The sequence below is a fragment of the Glycine soja genome, chromosome 18, assembly GCF_004193775.1.
Source record: "Glycine soja cultivar W05 chromosome 18, ASM419377v2, whole genome shotgun sequence".
In the NCBI taxonomy this organism is placed as follows: Eukaryota; Viridiplantae; Streptophyta; class Magnoliopsida; order Fabales; family Fabaceae; genus Glycine; species Glycine soja.
Window position 1 is genome coordinate 6,352,635 of NC_041019.1, and position 20,841 is coordinate 6,373,475.

Genomic DNA, 20,841 nt, shown 5'->3' on the forward strand with positions numbered 1-20,841 from the left:
GAAAGAGACAAACTTAATTTAAACATCCATAACCAACATTCAACAAGTCAATAATACGACAAAAAAAATAAAAGAAGAAACATGTACGCCCAGTAAAGACTTAGTAGATAAACCCAATTATATTGGGACTATGGTTGTGGGCTTATATTAGGCCTTTATTTCCGCGTTCAAAGTTCAAACCCACATTGTTGAGGCTGTTGCTTCCTGTACCTAAATTTTGCTTCCTATACCCTTTTTTTACTTCTGGGTTGTTCAAAGAATGTAAAATTACCTTTTGGATTAGTTACACTTTTAGCTTCTGAAATGGTTAATTCGAAGGGTAAAAAAATACATTCTGAAAAGTTGCAAGAAGCAACAACCCATCTTGAACTCCAATTAGGGGTCTAGGCAAAAATATAAGTTGTTTCAAGAATAGTGATTGAGAAAACTCCATTCACAATATCTTAACCAATCAATAATACTGAAAAAATGAAATTAAATTCTTCTTCTTAATATACGATTTGCACGGGTCACACATACACCTTGTACATGTTCCTTGACATTGAGAGCATCCCAGAGCTGAGGATTTGTGACGTTTTAGATTGGTTGTCTTATGTTTCTATTAAGTTGTTTCATATAGTTAATATAGTAAGTCATAATTAATATATATATATAAAATAATGAATGAGTTTAGATTAATTTATTTGATTTTGATTTTGATTTTTGTGTTTCAATCTAATTATTTTTTGGTTACAATCAACTGCTCTAATTATAATAATCGTAAAAAGACAAAGAAAATAAAAAATTAAATATTTTTCCGTTCCCTCCACACATTCCACAAAACCTCATGGTGGGAACTGAATTATTTCCCCCCAAATCCCGCCAACTGCTTCCAGAACCTTCCCCTATATAAACCCCCCTTCCCTCTCATTTCCATTTCAATTTCAATATCCGCTCAAACCCTAACCTAACTCCTCTCGTCGTCACAAAAAGTCTTCTTCTCCGATCGTTACGATGTTGGAACTCCGTCTCGTGCAAGGTTCCCTTCTGAAGAAGGTTCTGGAATCGATCAAGGAGCTCGTAAACGACGCGAACTTCGACTGCTCCTCCACCGGGTTCTCCCTCCAGGCCATGGATTCCAGCCACGTCGCCCTCGTTGCGCTCCTCCTCCGGTCCGAGGGCTTTGAGCACTACCGCTGCGACCGCAATACCTCCATGGGCATGAAACTCAACAACATGGCCAAGATGCTCAAGTGCGCCGGCAATGACGACATCATAACCATCAAGGCCGACGACGGCAGCGACACCGTCACTTTCATGTTCGAAAGCCCTAGTACGTTCCCCTTTTCTTGAACATTCATTTTAATTTTTGAATTTGTTGCCGAATTTGATGTTTTAGGTTTTTGTTTTTGTTTAGTGCTATTTGTTCTGTTTTTATAATTATCGTTGTGTTTTCTTGTGCGTGAAGTAGATATAACATGTTTTGACTTTTTTTTTATTAATTTGACATGAAAAACTACCGAGATGTGTGTTCTTGAATCGAAACCAGTCACGCACTGTTTCATTTGTACTTCGATTTTCAATTACTTGCTGGAGACAATTGTTTCTATTTTTCTCTAAAAGAAATAGGTTTTCTCTTTGAAATGGTATGGGTTTTGCATAAAGAATGGTTTTTTTTAACAAACCCATTGATGTTTTTAGCTTTATACTGCAATTATTTGGTTCAAGATTCCCAAATTTCAGGATTTTTGGGGTTGCTTTTATCAAGGAAGTATTTGTGTACTGTATGGCTGAGTTCTGAAGTCTTGAACTTTTTTAATGTGAAAATTGATGCATTAGTAGACAGCTAGAGAGAAAAAGGAGTGAAAGTGAGAAAAACATGGATGTAACATGTAATGTGATGTGTCAAATTAGAGAGATGTATAGAAATAATGAATGTTAATTGAGGTGTGTACTCATATGTTGTCAAGAAACATAATTACTATTTATGGCAATTTTAGTTTGACTTATGTTTTGGGGTTGTGTTTTACAGCACAAGATAAGATTTCTGATTTTGAGATGAAGCTGATGGACATTGACAGTGAGCACCTTGGGATTCCAGAGGCAGAGTATCATGCCATTGTTAAGATGCCATCCTCTGAGTTTGCTAGGATCTGCAAGGATCTCAGTAGTATTGGTGACACTGGTAATTGGCTTTGCTTCTCTGTTTCAGTGGTTTGTTAATGTTTGATTGTTTTGTTGAGAAATTTATGCTGATAAATGTTGGGTGTTTTGTTGTGTATGTTGAAGTTGTCATTTCAATTACTAAGGAGGGTGTTAAGTTTTCCACCAAAGGAGACATTGGAACTGCCAATATAGTTTGCAGGCAGAATACTTCTGTGGACAAGGTGAGATATTGTTTTCCTTCTTGTAGTTTCTGTTCCATTTATGATTTTTTTAGCTTAATAGTCAATTATTGAATTGCATTGTGGTGAGATTTTTACATGCTTGTAATTTTTGGTTAATATTGCAGCCTGAAGAAGCTACTGTCATTGAGATGAATGAGCCTGTGTCCTTGACATTTGCTTTGCGATATATGAACTCTTTTACAAAGGCAACGCCATTGTCCAACACAGTTACCATTAGTCTGTCAAATGAGCTGCCAGTTGTAGTCGAGTATAAGATTGCTGAGATGGGTTATGTGCGGTTCTATTTGGCTCCCAAGATAGAAGAGGATGAAGAAGATACGAAACCTCAAGTTTAATCTACCTATTAGATGTTGGGTTAGGATATTAGGATTTTAATGCCTTTTGAACTTGTTTTTGTTATACATCTTTGAAGATATTTTAACCTTGTGAGCAACGAATTGGCATTTTGTGGATTTCTTATGTGTATTAGTTTCCTGCCACCTTATTTTCTCCTGAATTTATTGTTTATTGTTTAGAACAATGTGAAACAATTGGTGTGCATTTTTCTTGTTGATGTGATTTTATTTTTTGTGAACTGGAACAACTTCATAACAAAATACTGCATGTAAGTAGAAACCTTGAGTTAACCATATAATAGTACTGCTTAAATAAATATTAAATTGAGGCAAATTGCTCATTTCACCAAAATTGCGTCAGCATCCCTTATAGGTCAAAATATCATACAAGAGTTAAAAGAACGAAGGCAAATGCTACAACAAATTAAGTTCTTTCTCCAGTCCACTGATTCCTACACATTTCAAGCCCGAGCACTAACTTCGCCCATAGGCTGATTCACTTCACTGCTGATGATTGCTAAGGCAAAATACTTTCCAACTTTTTCTTAAAAAATTTGACTAAATACGATTGAACTTTGGCTGAAGGGGCAAAATTTTTATACTTTCAATGAATCAGAAGATTAAATCTTTCCTATAGTTGCATCAGCAGTTTTAAGAGTCAATGGATGCATTTTTCACTTTTATTTACCCCGTTTCTTGGCTTCACTATATAGGATGACTCCAATGACTGTGAGAGAATATCCACACATTCCAGTCACTGATACAGGATTTCGGAATATCAAAATGGAGATAACAACTGCCACAGCTCCCTTTGCATTTCCTAGCACCTGGCACAGTATTTATGACTTAAAGTTAACGATGTACGATATTAACAAAAAATGCATGGGGTTAGATGTTATTGAAAATATCACTAAATTATATTATCACCTCAAACAAACCAGCGAATACATTAATGTGCTCAAATTCCGAATAGCATTGATGTAAAATGAGTTTATGCAGGAACACCAAACAACACAAGGTCATAGTTGTTAATGTTAACAATAGTGTATAACAAACAGACCATGCAATTCAAGTTATTCTATACTAATATGCCGACAGAAACTTTTAATACAGGGAACCCTTCAATTCGAAGCTTTAATACAAAATGAATTTATGGTCTGCAAGACTGTTAAGCACCCTCCTATTACTCAGGTGCACGCTAGTAACACGGGTACAAACAGCAGAATATAGGATGTTATTCCTTATGAAGGCTGTGTGAGAAATATGAAAGGGCAAGAGCAAGACAAACTTTGTAACTAACCTGCTAACATGGGAGGTCGGCAAGAATATAAGGGAGGATTCAGGATAGGGTGAGAGAGAAGTTAGGCAAGTATTGAGTTAGGATATGAGCACAATAGAGCAAGCCTCTTGAAGGGCTTGTTCTATCTGCATTTACTTTTGTTTTCCTTTCTGTTAAAAGACTGCAATTAAACACCTTATTTTCATCTAAATACTAATTCTCGATGTTATTAGTGGCAGTTAGTGTTCAAGGAAACAGTGTGCAGACTTCCTGATTCCTATCAAAGATGTTCAGTAATGCCAATATTAATTATCTTATGCAGTATGTAGGCAATCACACAAATTTGTTAACCAGGAACACATTATACACTGGTAAGAAAAGAAGAAAAGAGAAGGGTGTGAAAAAAATAGCTTTTAGGTAGTTTATTTTTTAACCCAGTGCAACCTTCATAACCTGTGTAAGACTTTCAGATAAATGGAACAGATGGAACGAAGTGATAAGTAGATACCATACGATCTCAATCAAGTTATAAACCTTTGTGTTTATACATCACAAAACAGTTTTGCAAAACTTCTTTCCAGTAGACATATTTCCATTGTTCCATTCAATCATAGCATTATTGTCTACTTAATAGAAAACGACAAGATAAGTAGCTATTACTATTAAGAAATTTTTATTCCATACATATGATCATTCTTGGTGTACTAATGCTTTGAAAAATTCATATAATTTCAATGGTGAAAGGAAGAGGGATGATTACCTGAAGTGTTAATGCGCTGGTGTGCTTTGTGACTAAGAAATTGGTCAAATTGACAAAATATGCCAATGCAGAATTGAACATAAGCAACCACAAAATGCTTGAGTCCTCTCTAGCAAGTGAAATTGTGATTCCAATTACATCTTCCTCCATTATGATTGAAGTTGGAAGAAGGAATGCAACAGCCACTGGTGCCATGTACATAAGAAGGTTCATAGAATTGAGCTTTTCCCTGAGAAACCAAAGAAATCATTTCTGTACTGACCTGGACAAAAAATCATAAAGATACTGTATTTGGAATATGAATGTCACTCATTCAATCAGCAGAGTTCCAATACAATGGCTTGAAAGTTTGAGCTCATTACCCTTCAGAAGACAGCAAGACCCCTTGAAGCACTGTTTTGAGTGCCCTGGCTGCTGTAGCTGCGATGCACATTATGAATCCAAATAGATGAAAACTCGGTTCTCCCTTCATCCATGCAAGTGAAAAATATAGTAAAAATCAATAACTATAGCTTGTAACTTCAAGCAAGAACCTCATTTTCAACTACATAAATGACATTTATACCTAGCAAATCTAGCATTAGAAAAAACCATCCCCAGCATACGATTTCTCCAATTCCGAAAATTAACAGGCTAAAACCAATTCAGAGAACATATTTAAAAAGAAAATTCAAAGAAACAAAAGAAAGTCGTACATACTCTTAAAGCAATAGACTCAACGGCTTAAATCCTCTTAAATATCATCAAATTAACTCCGCATACACATCATCAAATTTCTGCATCACATTCGTGTGTTTTAATTATTGTATTAGTAAGAGCGCACAAGAATTTCCTTCAACATTCTTGTATATAATATTATAACAGGCTTAAAAAAAGGATTTGACTCCCATAATATACGGAGTGCTTGTTAAAGGATCAATAACTATTGATAAAACACATGAACTAATAAAATAAATAATGTAATTGTAAAATCTAAACCTTACAGTTAAAGAGGGGCAAATCCAAAGCAAAGAACTAGAATTGCATGTCCCTATTCAAATGCTTCACAATTTCGTAACCTTAGAAAACAAGATATACAGAGTCCAATTTAATAGTTCACTTGCATATTATACAACACACAAACAAAACACCAAAATAAGAAAGTGTCAACTCTTACGGAAGTGAATTCCTTGCATTAGCACACTCATGAATCGATACCATTGGATGAAAATCGGACTATATAATGAGGCATCTAATTATCATCTAATTTGCTACCTTCGTACATCTAGTTATTCACATCTCAGATGCATGTTTTATGTTGGATTAATTCATCAAGATAAAATGAGCCATCTAATTATCATCCAACAATTCTGATTAGTTGACTGCATGAATGCTAGAAATATCACATGCAATCCAAATAATGCGAGAAAAAGAGGTTGGAATTTAGATAAAACTTATGTACGAAGGTAGCAAATTAGTACTTAATACGTTTGATTTCACATTTCAAAAGTGATTTTTTACATTTCAGATGTAAGCTTTAGAAGCTAATATTTATAATTATAACTTCCGCATCCTATATGTCATTCTTCTATTCTTAACGAGTTTTCAAACATGCTAATAATAGTTTGTCCTTTGACGTTAATCCTCTTTCTAGGAGAAAGAAATTCAAAGAAGTGATGATAGATGAACACCTATGTTTTTTATACACTTAACAAAACACTTCTAATTTTTCTCTATTTTTCTTTATACGTCGAATCACATTACTTATAAAATCTATATTTTTTTTTCTCCCACTTTTATCATATTGGGTATATCGTCTGGAGTCCATTAGCATATTGGGTATTCATCTATAATTTTTCAATTCAAAGAGGTAAGAGAGAAGTGATACCCCACTAGCAATAATAACACCAGCGACAACCGGGAGGAGTGTGACATACGTGAGCCAACCCTCCCTCCGGAGGGTCATCAAATAGGCGAACACCGCCGTGAAGAACGGCGTGGTAGCGCCGACGGCCTGGTTGAACGACACCGGTAGGTAGCGGAGGGAGATGTTGCCCCCAACCACGGACAAGCAGAATATGAGTCCCAGCGACGATATCTTCACAAACTGCACCCTCGAACGCACCGTTTGCATGGGCACCATCTTGAGCCATGCAATGGCAACGTAGCTGAGAATTGAGCAAGCCATCATGTGGCACAGTGTTAGGAATATAGGGTACCTGAAACCGTGGTTGCTCAGAAGGTACTTGTTCAGCAGCAACACTCCTATGTTGGAGGCGTACCAGAAACTTATCAACCCTACTGTGAAGAGCTTTCCCGAGACTGAAACCTTCATTGTGGTGTATATGTAATGTATCAATGGTGTTGATGTGATTGTTGCTATTTTTTTTTTCTTTTTTTCTTAGAGATGATAATGGTGTGGATATTATCTGAGAGGTGAAAAGAAGGAGGAGTGGGGGGTGGGGGAGGAATTGAAATGGGTGAAGAGAGGATTTTGATGATGTGGGGTGAAAGAAGGGTGGATTGAGGAAATGGGTTTTGGCTTTGGGGGAGAGTACGTAGAAGGAATGCGAGAGGAAAAAATGGGTGATGCAGAGTGAGAAGCTCTGTGGAGGTGAAAGGGTTTGGAAAATTTTGTTACGTGAGTCCTAAAACATGAGGGGATGTTATCTGTTATACTATTATTAAAATAATCATTTTTTTAATATATGCGATTAAAGAATCTCTTTGGGAAGAATTAAGAAAAAAGGAAAATTGTAAATGTGTATCCTATTTTGAGTAGGTTTAGGGTAGTAGAGATGAGAAAAATCGAAAGAAAGGTTTAGTATTTTTTATTTCTATTTTTTTAATTTATACTTTTAGTCCTAATCTAAATTTTGAACAAAGTGATTTTTTATTGTTTTTAGTTCTTAATATTAAATACTAACATTAATTAATAATATATTCCCAATATTAATAGTCTAATAACTTGTTATGTCACAAGTATATAATAGAATGTAATTTTGTTTAATAAATTATGTGTTTAGTGCTTTAAACATGTGACAAATTAAAAATATAATTTACAAAGAAATTACATGTGTTTATCTTATTATATTCTTTCATTCTTTGATGATACGATAAGATAAGTTAATGGATTAATGAATTGTTATGTAGTTATTACATTATTATATAATATTGTTACTTAAAAATAAATTAAAATAAAAAATATTTAAATGAGTAATTAGAATAAAAATCTTTAAAAACCTAGAATAGAAATTTCCTATTTTATATAGACTAAAAGGTTATTTAAGCTTGAATTAGATAAAATTTCATAAAGCAAATATCTAATATTGTGTTTGGTAGAGAAATGAGAAGGAATGAAAGCGTGAGAAATAAAAATGAATGAACGACAGATATGAAAGAGAGAGAAAAAGTGAGGTTATTTGATAAATATGAAAGAAAGTGAAAAATTAATATAATATTTAAATTAAAATAATTAGGTAAACAACAAAAGAAGTAAACTAAAAGTATGCATTTATCAAATCTCGTTTTGACCACCAGTGGAAATAAAATTGCTCGTCTTTTATAGTACGAAAGTTTTTGTTAAAAAGAATAAAAATTGATAGGAAAGGCATAATCTACTACATGTCTTTGGTAAGCTTTTTTCAAAAATTGATTATGCCAAATGGTAGTAAGCTTCTTCGTTTTAAAAAATAAAATATTAAAGGTCCATAGTCGATTATGTGTCTGTAAAAAAGCTTTTATGATTCACATGAGAGCACTAGTGCATGCAGGGAAGGGCTCTTTTGGAATGTTGACAAACGAACAAAGGGACACTATATATTTAGTTCACTTTTACTTCATTTTTTAAGGTGAAAATTTCACAGTTGGAACTCAATTTTTTTTTTAAAAAAAAACTTTCATCACAATTGTAGTAGAAACAAACATGTGAGCTGAAAGTGTTTCAGCTTGTTTCATCTCTCAACTTTCATGCGAATCAAAAACAGTGTAAATATTTTCATTATAGAATTGATCTAATTGGTTCATTAAATAAAATTGGCATTGGTTTAATAATTCTTAATAGGTTACATAGCTAGAAATCCAGGACGGACCAGGGAACTTTGCATAGTGGATCAGTGTTACATCATGAATCCAAATTTTGTATAGTGATTGAGGGGTCATTCTATAAACAAGTTACAGTGGCTTCAAACTAATAATTAATATTTGTATTTTGTCATTGTGATGTTTATGTAGAGCATCAAGGGATTAGACATACAAACTCTCTAATTGAATTTCATAACTTTGAAGAGGAAATAAGACATCAGAGTTTGGGCTGTTGAGAAATAATACAATTCACAAGTGGCTTGCTACAGTACATGGGCTTCCATTTAAAAATATCCAATAATAAAAGGATGGGTTCTACGGTGGGAAAATATAACATCTCCCACTGCATGTGGAAGAGTGTTGGAAATATTTCTATTAATAATTTAAAAAGACAAAATTCACCCAGTAATCCTTTTCTATATTATATTAATTATCGATCGGTAAAATAATGCTAAATTAGTTTTGGCTAAATGGTTCAATTAAACCTTAACACCCATGGTTTGCCACGTTGTTGCATGCATGGGTGAAACCAACTTGACAACTAGTGTTATCTTCCACGTTTCTGGGATACTTGCATGTGAAACACTCATGTTTATTTGTGGTGGTGGTGGTATTATGTCACCAATCTGCTGCTTCTGCTTCAAGGATACAGTTTCAAATGCTGATCAGATGTTGGATTTGAAGACACAGAATAATAACATTAAGGAAAACGATTCTTAAACACTCGTATGTTATTCTACGCCCAGTGGAATAGATGTAATAAATAGTTGACCTGATAAGACAAATAAAGACAAACAAAAGATGTCGTGATGGATCGATTTTATTTTCCATCAGAAATTTTCTTATTCTTAGTCTCAGCGTGCGAATAAGTTTGGTTGTAATGGTTCCTTTCCACTACTCTGTTGCCTTGTATAATTTAAATTTACAGGATTATTTTGACAGATTAAATTCTGTCAGTAAATTTAAATTGACTATAGCTGTAAAAAAATATTAATTACCAATGGTTTTTTTTTTTGACAGATTAAATTCTGTCAGTAAATTTAAATTATCACGCAGTATCTTTTCTTTTATATTCACAGAATCGAACTTAGATATCAAAATTTTTAATAACTCATACATTATTCAATTTCTTTGGCATGTGTCAAATACGTGAAAATTAATCAAATTTCTATTTTTCTTTTAATTTTACTCTTGTCATCCTATCATTAGTTGTGTCTAAATTTTACTTAGTTTTTTTATAAAGTAATATTTTTATCCTGAATGTGTCATTTGCTCAGCAATGTATCTCTAAAAAATAAAAAAAATACAAAATTTAGTTATTAAAAATGTAAAAAATACTATAAATATATTCGATAGTTAATTTCCATTTTTCACCATTAATAAAATAGTCTACATGATACAGAACAACAAATTTGTCACCGGAATGATTGTTGACATGATCATCTCTGGTCAGTATAGAGACATATTTGTTATATAATATATTTTTTGAATTTTTCTTTCTCCCTCTGCTAACAAATACATTCTTGAAAGATGAAAATCTAAAATTTAGCCCTCAGAAGTGTAAAAAATGTGACAAATATATCTGGACATTAATAATAGATTATGATTAATTATCAAAATTTTGAAAAAATTTATAATGATTACGACAAAATTTTGGGAGAGCTATCTCACATCGGTAAGTATCTATTTCTGTTATATAATTTTTAAACTTCATCAACTGTTAAGAAATATATAAAATATTACCAATGAAAGTGATTTTTTTATTATTTTGGTGATTTCTTCTTACTTTTTTTCAACTACAAAAAAAAAAAATCAATCGTTTGGTTGTTAACTCTCGAACAAATGCTATCAACACAGGAAAAACAATTTTTTTTTATATTGTGAAACGATAAGGAAATTATTGTTTTTGTTTAATTAAACTCTATTTATCTAATTAATTGTTTTTTAATAATTTTTTCATAATAAAATATGAATTTCTAAAAAGTTTGTTGATTTTTTTAAAAAATTTAAATCATACACAATTATTTTTTATTGATTGATCATTTAAAAAATCATATCCTTAAAAAAATCATTTCAAAAGAGGTGCGTATGTTTTACAAATTAAAGGTGTCATTACCGTTATAATTTTTCCTAAAAATTATTCATGGACCTAATTTAACTATAATACTTTACAATAAGTATTTTTTTTACTTGAACCTTTCATCAAATATGAGAATGTAAAAATAATATTTATAGTTTGTAAGATGAGTATTCTTTTTTCTTTTAAACTCAATTTAATTTACGAGTTTGTTAAAAAAATTGTTATAATCATTATAATTTTTTTAAATTGTAATAATGAGTCATCATCTATTATTAACGTTTGAATATATTTGTTACATTTTTTATACTTTCGGAAAGTAAAGTATTTGACTTGCTTTGAATAGTAATAGATCGAACAAAGCAGGACACTATGAAAAAAAAATCAAATAAGACCCTTTTCAAACATATTGCCAACCTTATCGGCAATTTCTGAAAAAATATTGAAAAATTGGTTGCTTTCAACTCTATCTATGATCTATAATTACTACAATTTTTCGAGTATTTCTTTTACTTTTCATTGAATAGCATTTTTTTATTTTCTTGATAATTTTCTTTCTTTATTTTTATATATTTTACTTTTTATTTCATATTGTTTATACTTTAGTGTATTACAACACATAAATAACTTTAATTTTTCATAATTAAATTATGTGTTGCTATGCATCAAAAAAGATATTTGACTAAAAATATATTAAAATAAATTATCTCAAATAAGTTGTTAATTAGGTTGACAATGAACCGAACTCATTCAAAATTTAATATTATATATATATATATATATATATATATATATATATATATATATGTTTGAAAATTATATGCATATTTGAAACTTTATCACTAAACAACAAGAAGATGACTACGTGATAAAAGATGAAGGGTTTAGCACGTATAAGTACTGTATAATAGTTGTTGATTAATTAAGTACAGATTGGTAAAAAAACAAATTAATTAAGTATAGAAAATAAATTTTGCATGTTTTCCACCTAACGGTCCATAACCGACATAGAATACCGTTTTTAACCTAAGTTAAATTCTGATTTTGTAGTAGTGGTAGCCACGTGGTTGCATCCACAGCTGAAATGAGCTTGCTAGCCACTATTTTCATATTCCACGTTTCTGGAATAGTTGCATGTCAAACACTTATGTGGGTTCTTGTGTCTGAAATTTTATGGTGGTACATCATCAACGTGCTTCTTTTACTCGTGGCATCATTCTGCTTCAACTACAAGGATATCACTGAGCTCATCCGTGGTACACGCCACCCGCCAAATTAATTTCGAAGCCTACGAAGCTCGCGTGGTTACCGTGTTATGTAGCATCCATGTTCTCGTGGATCGCTGAAATCTTCTTATTTTGTTTTAGTACGATGTTCTGTTTTTATAAATTAGAAGAATCGATCTAATGCGTACGGACTTAATTTATATGAAAAATGTTTGATATGTTACAAAGTATCATGTTAATTAGTAGATGAGATCCTTCATAATATATAAATATTCTTTTTCTTTGATATATCCAAACATTGTTTTTAATAGGTATGATAATGGGGTGGGTCGAGATCGGGTTTTGTTTACCTCACCATGTTCCCAACTTTTCGTTGTTTTTCGAAATCGATGGAGGTGTATATTTAATCTCATCTCTATCCCCGGTCATGTTTTTTTCGTCTCGTCCCGGCCCCGATATTTTTATAAAATTTTATTAAAAAATATAATTTTTCATAAAATGAAAAATATAATTTTAAATAAAACATAAAATTCAATTCAATACTAACCTTAAATTCAATCTTATAATTTTATGACAGATGGATTTGGGGAAGAGTTCAAGGCGGATATTAATAATTTCATTCCCAACTCCGAATCTGACTTTAGTTATCGGGAAAAATTCGACCCCAATTTTATTTAGTTCAGATTTTTCTGTCAAAATCGAGGTGAGTCCAGGACAGACTCCACAGATTCGGGCCCGGTTCTCATGTCAATTTTTTAGTAAGAGCAAAATTTTAATGAGTCATCAAATAACAAAATAATGAGTGTCCGACAATTTATGCTTGAAACAGAAAATAAATGCCTTCCAACGCGCATCTTGTAGCCTTTTTTGACTAAATAACAAATATACTAGGTTTATAAGATAATGAATTTTTCAACATCACGAATTCACGAGGCCAAAATTCCTATGACATTTTTTACAGGATTATTTTGACAGATTAATTAAATTCTGTCAGTAAATTTAAATTGACTATAGCTGTAAAAAAAATATTAATTACCAATGGTTTTTTTTTTTGACAGATTAAATTCTGTCAGTAAATTTAAATTATATATCACGCAGTATCTTTTCTTTTATATTCACAGAAGCGAACTTAGATATCAAAATTTTTAATAACTAATACATTATTCAATTTCTTTGGCATGTGTCAAATACGTGAAAATTAATCAAATTTCTATTTTTCTTTTAATTTTACTCGTGTCATCCTACCATTAGTTGTGTCTAAATTTTACTTCTTTTTTTGTGTATAAAGTAAACTGTGGGATTTATGTCGACAGAAACTTGCTTGCTCAAATAATATAACGCATGGATGCGTACGTGCATGGTTTGTCACCGTTATTACCAATACCAACCCCAACTTTCGAATTTCAGAGAGAGTTTTTGCATGCACCTCCAACACATGCATTTATTTTGGGGACACTTTTGCGTCAAAATATGGAAACAACGCAGAAGCTACAGTTCGTGCTCCGTTGACTGTTTCTCCACTCCCTCCCAAGACCAACCAACACAAACGATATAAAGGAGACCAACAAAAGTTAGAAAATGACAAAAAAATGTTTGACTTGCTTTTAATAGTAATAGAACAAAGTATGACACTATTTTTTTCTTAAAAAAATAATCAAATAAGACCATTTTCAAACATATCGCCAACCTTATCGGCAATTTCAGAAAAAAAATGAAAAATTGGTTGCCTTCAACTCTATCTATGATCTATAATTTCTACAATTTTTCGAGTATTTCTTTTAGTATCCATTGAATAGCATTTTTTTATCTTCTTGATAATTTTCTTTCTTTATTTTTATATATTTTACTTTTTATATCATATGTTTGTACTTTAGCGTATTACAACATATAAATAACTTTAATTATTCATAATCAAATTATGTGTTGCTATGCATCAAAAAGATATTTTACTAGAAATATATTAAAATAAATTATCTCAAATAAGATTGACAATGAACCGAACTCATTCAAAATTTAATATTATATATATATATATATATATATATATATATATATATATATTTGAAAATTATATGCATATTTGCAACTTTATCACTAAACAACAAGAAGATGGCTACGTGATAAAAGATGAAGGGTTTAGCACGTATAAGTACTGTATAATAGTTGTTGATTAATTAAGTACAGATTGGTAAAAAAACAAATTAATTAAGTATATAAAATAAATTTTGCATGTTTTCCACCTAACTGCGGAGTCTACAAACTGGGACTATACTATGTCGTCATATAGATCAATTTATAAATTATTATGTGCTTTACGAAGGACAAATCCAAGATTTAATGACTAGGGACCAAAATCAATCAAATACGTAAACATTAAAATTCACCAAAAATAGTAGCTTTAAAAGCTTAGTCTGTCATGGTATTAGTAACGTGAATAAGAAAATTAATATGTGGATGCCAACATATTAATTGGTCATTTGAAATCTTCATGAACTGACAGACCTCAACTAATAGGAATATATATATATATATATATATATATATATATATATATATATATGTATATATGTATATATATATATATATATATATATGAATAATCTCTGTATTATTAATTAATAGGCCAAAGCCAAGCGCCTAACTGGCCTTGCCTTAACAAGCCTGGTGTCTTTTACAGTAAATATATAACTCCTATTTTATACAACAATAACAAGGTTTTAAACTACCCAAACTTTTCAGAATAATATAAATACATGTATATAAAGAAAACTACCCACGAGCAAAACTAATAATAAAATCACAACTTATTTATTGGATGGGTCACACACGAACCAAAACATGAGTACACAAGCACACATGCACCGGGCTTTTCTTACAAATAGTACTACACCTCTTCTTCCAGCGGCTGCATTTCTATAATTGGCATCTCATGATCAGCAAAGATGTTAGGAATATGATTGAAGAAGCATACGAAAGCTATGAGTGAAGCAAGCATGTTGACCATAGAGTACCACAAAATGTCAGTGAGAAGAACCCAGATGAGTACCTCACATCCAACTATTCCTGACAGGTGGAATATTATGACTGGACCTTGCAAGTTCGTGTCTACCATGGATGCCAGGACATGGCAAGTGATAGAGGCGACGAAAAGGGACGTGGTTGGAGTTGATCGGAAGGGATTGGTCTCTGCCTCTGTATACTTAATTTGAACTGAACCTAACAGCAAAGTAAACAGAATAACGTACAAGCCTTTGCCGTTTGCCATTGTGTGTGTTGATCAGAAGGATGAAAATACTCATGTCTTGAAGAAGAAGTTGAACGTTGGGCCAATGTATTTATAAAACTAGTGGGGTCCAGTCTTGGAAACCGACCGAAACTTCCCTTGACGAGGTCAACGTCCGTACCACAAAACAGAACATGAAAAGGGTGGTATTTTTTTAAATAATTATAATTTTTCAAAGACCGTACACCGATTTCTCTTTTCACCACATTTGTTTCTTGATAAATAAAATGATTTATTTGGAGGAGAAAAAACACATCTCACACACAAGCCCATATAAGAAAGAGACGAGAATAAAAGAACACTTGATGTGAAAATAATACAAGAAAAAAATTGATGTGGAAGATTATATTTAATGGAAAATGTGAAAATATTTAGTTAAATTTTCATTTTTTAAGATGAAAGAAACATTAAAAAAGAAAACATTATGAAATTTAAATGTACAGTACGGATAATTTTATACATTTAAGTGTATAGAATTATTTCATCATACTAAATTTATTATTCCAATTTCTTATAAAAATAAAGGAGTAAATAAATTTTGTTATAAAGAAAAACCATAAAAGAAATAAAAAAACATAAAAATAAAAAATAAATTAATACACTTGTTCCCTGTCTTTACACGTTTATAGTATTTACTCATCGTAGTTATTCTGTATCAATCTTCATGTTGTCTGTCATAAGAAGAAAATAATACAAGTTTATAGTATTTTCTTTTAACACATGAATGAAAAGTCAATGGTATAAATAAATAAAAATATAAAAAATATTTTATTTAAAAGGTTATATATTTTTAGTCACTTTATTCAAAATCACACCACCATAACATCAAGATCACAGGTAAACATGGGATTAGGCATGTAAAAACCATGTCACTTAAATTATATTTTTAGAAAATATTAAATTTGAAAAGAACAAATATACTTTATATCTTTTGGTATTCTTATTTTTATACAATATATTTCTAGTAGTTGAATTTCTTAACAAGTAATAAAAATGTCTGCTATACAAGTGTTACTAATATTAGTTATTTTGAAATAAACATCCTATTAATGTCAAAATTTAGCGTTGCTTATAAATATAAAAAACCTCACTTTTATATTAATTATTTTTTATCTATTGAACTTTCATGTTGTGTGGTAGTCTTAGGGGCTGGGAAAAGTGCAATAACCCCTGAAGTATGAATAACTGTAACAGTATTGGTACTTTTTAACACCTCCGGGATCAGATTTCAACACCTCCAGTCCTCCACGCTGACTGCGTAGTTGCAGCAATAACTAAAAAACAACAATTTATATTTTTCTCTAAATTAAGTACCACTCCTAGGAGCTTATTCAATCCAATTCCAAAACAATGGTCAACCAAACCAAGTCAAGTAACTTTTACAAATATTCGTGTACCCGAGAAAAAGTGTAACAATACTTGTACTTTTCAAATAAAATTAGTTCTCTTCCCGGAACGTGTGGCTTCTGTGTGGGCCCCACATCGTTCCCACGCTTACAACAACGTTGGCCACGCGTCCCCTTCATGCCTAGCAAATGCACCACACTTTTTATTTACCCCCTTTTTTTTCGGTTTACTTCTTCTTTGATTCTCGATTTGGGTTTTCTGTATGTGGACCACTTAATTTCTTTAGCAAAGTGATGTAAAACTTCTGAATAAAGGGGAGTGATTTACTACATTTTTCTTTTTTATTAGAGTGTCTTTGGATCAACAAATTTAAAATTTTGAAAATTTTTCAATATATTAATTTGATATTATTTATTTTTTATTTATTTTTTGGATAAAAAATATTAAAATTGAAAGAGTTAAAGAGAATAAATACAAAGAGAAGTAAAGTTATGATTGATGTGCTTTTAAAGAGAAGAACATTCATTCGGCCTAAGGAGTCACATGAGAATTAGAACGATTTACACCCACACATCCAATCACAACATCCAGTCAATGACACAAGGCAAAATAAAGGTTGAAAAAAACGCAAACATTTTATTAGATCACCCCTTCTTAAGTAGCAATTGCAAATCCACCCATGCATGGGCCAGAACAGATTAAAACTTGCGGGTAAATATTTGTGTTATAATTTAAAATTTATAAATATATATTATTTATATTAATTCTATTTTATAAAATAAAATATTTATTTTATATTTTCTTAAGATTTTATTTTAATAAGTCATGTTAAATTTGTTTTGGTACCTTCAAACGGTCATATTTTATTGTTGGATATATATATATATATATATATATATATATGTCTATATTCCTCTCTAGAAACAGAACATTGACAGAGCTACAGTCTCATCCTTTTCTCTTTGAAATCTTATATTTCTTCTCTTATAAAAACTTATTTTTTGAGAGTAAGAGCATGACTGTTCATAAGGTTCGGGGATCTTTTCGCGACACACGATCGGAATCAACGGGTTGTCATATTTTGAGAGAGGAAAGCAATCAGAATTTCTTACCCATGCAGTGGAGGCGTTTTCTCTTTAAGGATAGCGTTTACACGCTTCAATCCATACTATTTAATTCTTTCCCTTGATTTAATTTTTTCCTTGTGCTAATTATATGTTATAATGCATGATTGATTCATGTGTTGTCAATTAAATTTATTTTGTTACTGTTATTTGTTATTTAATTAAAGGCTTTGCATTTTCTTCTTATTTATTTTATTTTATTTTATTTTCTAACCGTCTTAGAGAGAAAAGGGTTTTATACTTTCTTCATGCATAGTCTTTTCTGCAGTAGCATCCTGTTTTATCAAAATGTATGCAATGGATACATTGAGTCCTTATGGTCCATTAAAAATATTTTTTTTGTATTATTTCATCTCTTTAAATTTTAAATTAGTGCGAGATTGTTGAAAAATATTTTCTTATAATTTGAAATTTAAAATTTAAATATATTTTCTTTACTAATGATAGTTTTAAAGATAAAATGCTTTTAGAATTAGTTTATGTGAAAAACTATAAACATCCCACTAATTTCATTCATATATGTTATGAAGCTATATTTTACTTTGTCAATTTCCTTTGTGAACGTTAAAAGTATTTAATGTTAGGAAGTTTGTTCGAGTTTTTATTTTCTATTTCTTAATGTTACACGTTAGTGATGGATTGTCTCTATATATGTAGTTTCTTGCTATAAAAATAATAAACATGTGAAAATATAAAATACAAAGCAATAAAATGAATACTTGGGTGAAGTTTTATATTTTGTATGTCATTTTCATGGCATGGTATCTTATAATTTTTTTTAAAAAAATCTTTATGAGTTATGGTGAAAAAGAAAACCAAATTTAAAATATCTTAAAGTGTGAGGGTGCCTAATAAAGGTTAACATCCCTATTAATAAGAAAAGAAAGATTGACAAAAAAATGTTAATTATATTTTTGTTGGGTATTCTTTACATAATACTACTTATAGATTCTTAGTTGTTAATTCAGAAGTGTCTAAAATTTCTAATGATGCTATTATGACATCTTTTCTTTGAAAATGTTTTTCCTTGAAAAATAAATTGTTAAATCTTTATATGGTTTGAAACAAGCTCCAAAGCAATGACACAAAAAGTTTGATCAAGTTGTTCTTTCATATGATTTTCAAATTAATAATAGTGATAAATGTGTGTATGTGAAATAATTTGATGATATTGGATGTGTCATTTTATGTTTGTATGTGGATGACATATTGATATTTGGTAGTAAATACATTTCATAAATTATGTGAAGTCTTTCTTGTTTAGAAATTTTGGTGTGAAGGACCTTGGTCACGTAGATGTGATATTGGGTATTAAGATTATAAAGAAAAATGATGATATGTTTTTAACCCAATCACAATATGTTGAAAAGCTATTGAGAAATTTCAATTATTTTGATGTGAAAAATGTTTTTGTTCCTTATGACTCATCCATTAAGTTAAAGAAAAATTTGATTAAACTAATTTTTTTTCATATAAATATTATCAAATTATTGGTTTTTGTTACATTTGACAAACTTCTCTAGGCCGGTCTGACATTGCATATGCAGTTTGTAGATTGGAAAGTAATTGAGAGGTTTAGTAATGCAAATTGAATTTCTGATTTTGATGAAACAAAATTGACAAGTGATTATGTCTTTACTTTAATTGGTTGTGCAGTATCGTGAAAACCTACTAGACAAACTATTGTTTCACATGAAAGCAAAAATTATTGCTTTAGATATTGCTACTAGCTAGTTAGGTTGAATTTCTTAAAAATTTATTATGCGATTTATCATTGTTGAATAAGCCTATATACCTCCAATTTTAATGCATTGTGATAGTCAAGTTGTTATATCTAAAGTTATTAGCAAAACTTTTAATAAAAAAAAACACGTAAGAGTGAGACATAAGTCTAACATAAATTTGATTTCTAATGGTGTCATTTCTCTTGACTTTGTCAGGTCAGAAAATTATATTGCGGATCTGCTTACAAAAAGGTTGACATGTCAACAAGTACTTGAGTCGTCGAGGGGAATGAGACTAAAGTCCATTATTTAGTTACAACAATGGACACCCGTCTCCGTGTGATTGGTGATCCCATGAATGAAGTTCAATGGGTAACAACGAAATTATTTGTTGACTAAAGTACACCAAAATGAAATTTGGCGGAGCTATTCCGTTTCTCATTTTTATGATGAGGTGTATTATAAATTGTGACAATATTAAGGTTGAGGTATTTATATATGTGTATTTTTGGTAAAACAAAAATACCTCTTAATGAATCCGATGAAAATTATTGTAGGGGTGGGGGTCACAACCCACTCTTTGAGGATTCACCTAGTGAGTGTGGTGGTGGGACTGTCACTGTGAGATATGAGTTAATCTATAAGTGACACACACGAAACAAGATACAAGTGCAATGACGTGTAATGCGCTACCGCTAATTAGAACTTAATTGAATGCCAATATTGTAGGGGTTGTGTACTAAGTCCGGTTAAAGAATATGTAGTTCAAGACAATTAAGTCACTACATTTTTCTCGAATGGAAGTTCATAATCACTAAGTATAAGGTTCAAACTCGGAAGGTTCTTTATATTGAAATACAATATCACATGTTTTTTCTCTTACATTTGTTTTTATACAAATTATCTTTTAGAAAATATATTTTAAAATTTTAAATTATGTGGGGGAATGTTGGTAAATATTTGCGTTATAATTTAAAATTTATAAATATATATTACTTATATTAATTCTATTTTATAAAATAAAATATTTATTTTAGATTTTCTTAAGATTTTGTTTTAATGAGTCAACAGTGTGTTAAGTTTATCTTGGTACCTCTAGGTTGTTATCCAACAGTCATGTCATATTTCCAACGGTCATATTCTGTTGTTGCATAAATGCCTATATATATCTTTTTTTCTATCTAGAAACAGAACACACTACTGACAGAGACCTACAGTCTCATTCCTTTCTTCCTAA

At 30.8% G+C, this 20,841-nt stretch overlaps 2 protein-coding genes across 2 annotated transcripts; one reads left to right on the forward strand and one right to left on the reverse strand.

Annotated features, from left to right (window-relative positions):
- Positions 1-904: 904 nt before the first annotated feature.
- LOC114394980 (proliferating cell nuclear antigen-like) lies at positions 905-2,911 on the forward strand. The gene is made up of 4 exons (XM_028356665.1): positions 905-1,312; positions 2,012-2,164; positions 2,269-2,366; positions 2,492-2,911. The coding sequence occupies exons 1-4, from the start codon at positions 994-996 to the stop codon at positions 2,720-2,722; spliced, it is 801 nt and encodes a 266-aa protein (XP_028212466.1). The 5' UTR covers positions 905-993; the 3' UTR covers positions 2,723-2,911.
- A 213-nt stretch (positions 2,912-3,124) lies between these two features.
- LOC114395034 (probable sugar phosphate/phosphate translocator At3g11320) lies at positions 3,125-7,158 on the reverse strand. Its single transcript, XM_028356722.1, has 4 exons — positions 6,629-7,158; positions 5,124-5,227; positions 4,762-4,990; positions 3,125-3,549 (listed from the first exon to the last, which is right to left on the reverse strand). The coding sequence occupies exons 1-4, from the start codon at positions 7,073-7,075 to the stop codon at positions 3,403-3,405; spliced, it is 927 nt and encodes a 308-aa protein (XP_028212523.1). The 5' UTR covers positions 7,076-7,158; the 3' UTR covers positions 3,125-3,402.
- Positions 7,159-20,841: the final 13,683 nt, after the last annotated feature.

What these genes read in the sequence shown, in the direction of transcription:
- LOC114394980 (XM_028356665.1), top strand. Translation starts at nt 994, where the DNA reads ATGTTGGAACTCCGTCTCGTGCAAGGTTCCCTTCTGAAGAAGGTTCTG. An exon ending in CAGTAGTATTGGTGACACTG is followed by an intron (nt 2,165 to 2,268) that starts GTAATTGGCTTT and finishes TGTATGTTGAAG; the next exon opens with TTGTCATTTCAATTACTAAG. An exon ending in AGAATACTTCTGTGGACAAG is followed by an intron (nt 2,367 to 2,491) that starts GTGAGATATTGT and finishes TTAATATTGCAG; the next exon opens with CCTGAAGAAGCTACTGTCAT.
- LOC114395034 (XM_028356722.1), bottom strand. Translation starts at nt 7,075, where the DNA reads ATGAAGGTTTCAGTCTCGGGAAAGCTCTTCACAGTAGGGTTGATAAGT. An exon ending in GTGTTATTATTGCTAGTGGG is followed by an intron (nt 5,228 to 6,628) that starts GTATCACTTCTC and finishes GCATGGATGAAG; the next exon opens with GGAGAACCGAGTTTTCATCT. An exon ending in GTCTTGCTGTCTTCTGAAGG is followed by an intron (nt 4,991 to 5,123) that starts GTAATGAGCTCA and finishes TTGGTTTCTCAG; the next exon opens with GGAAAAGCTCAATTCTATGA.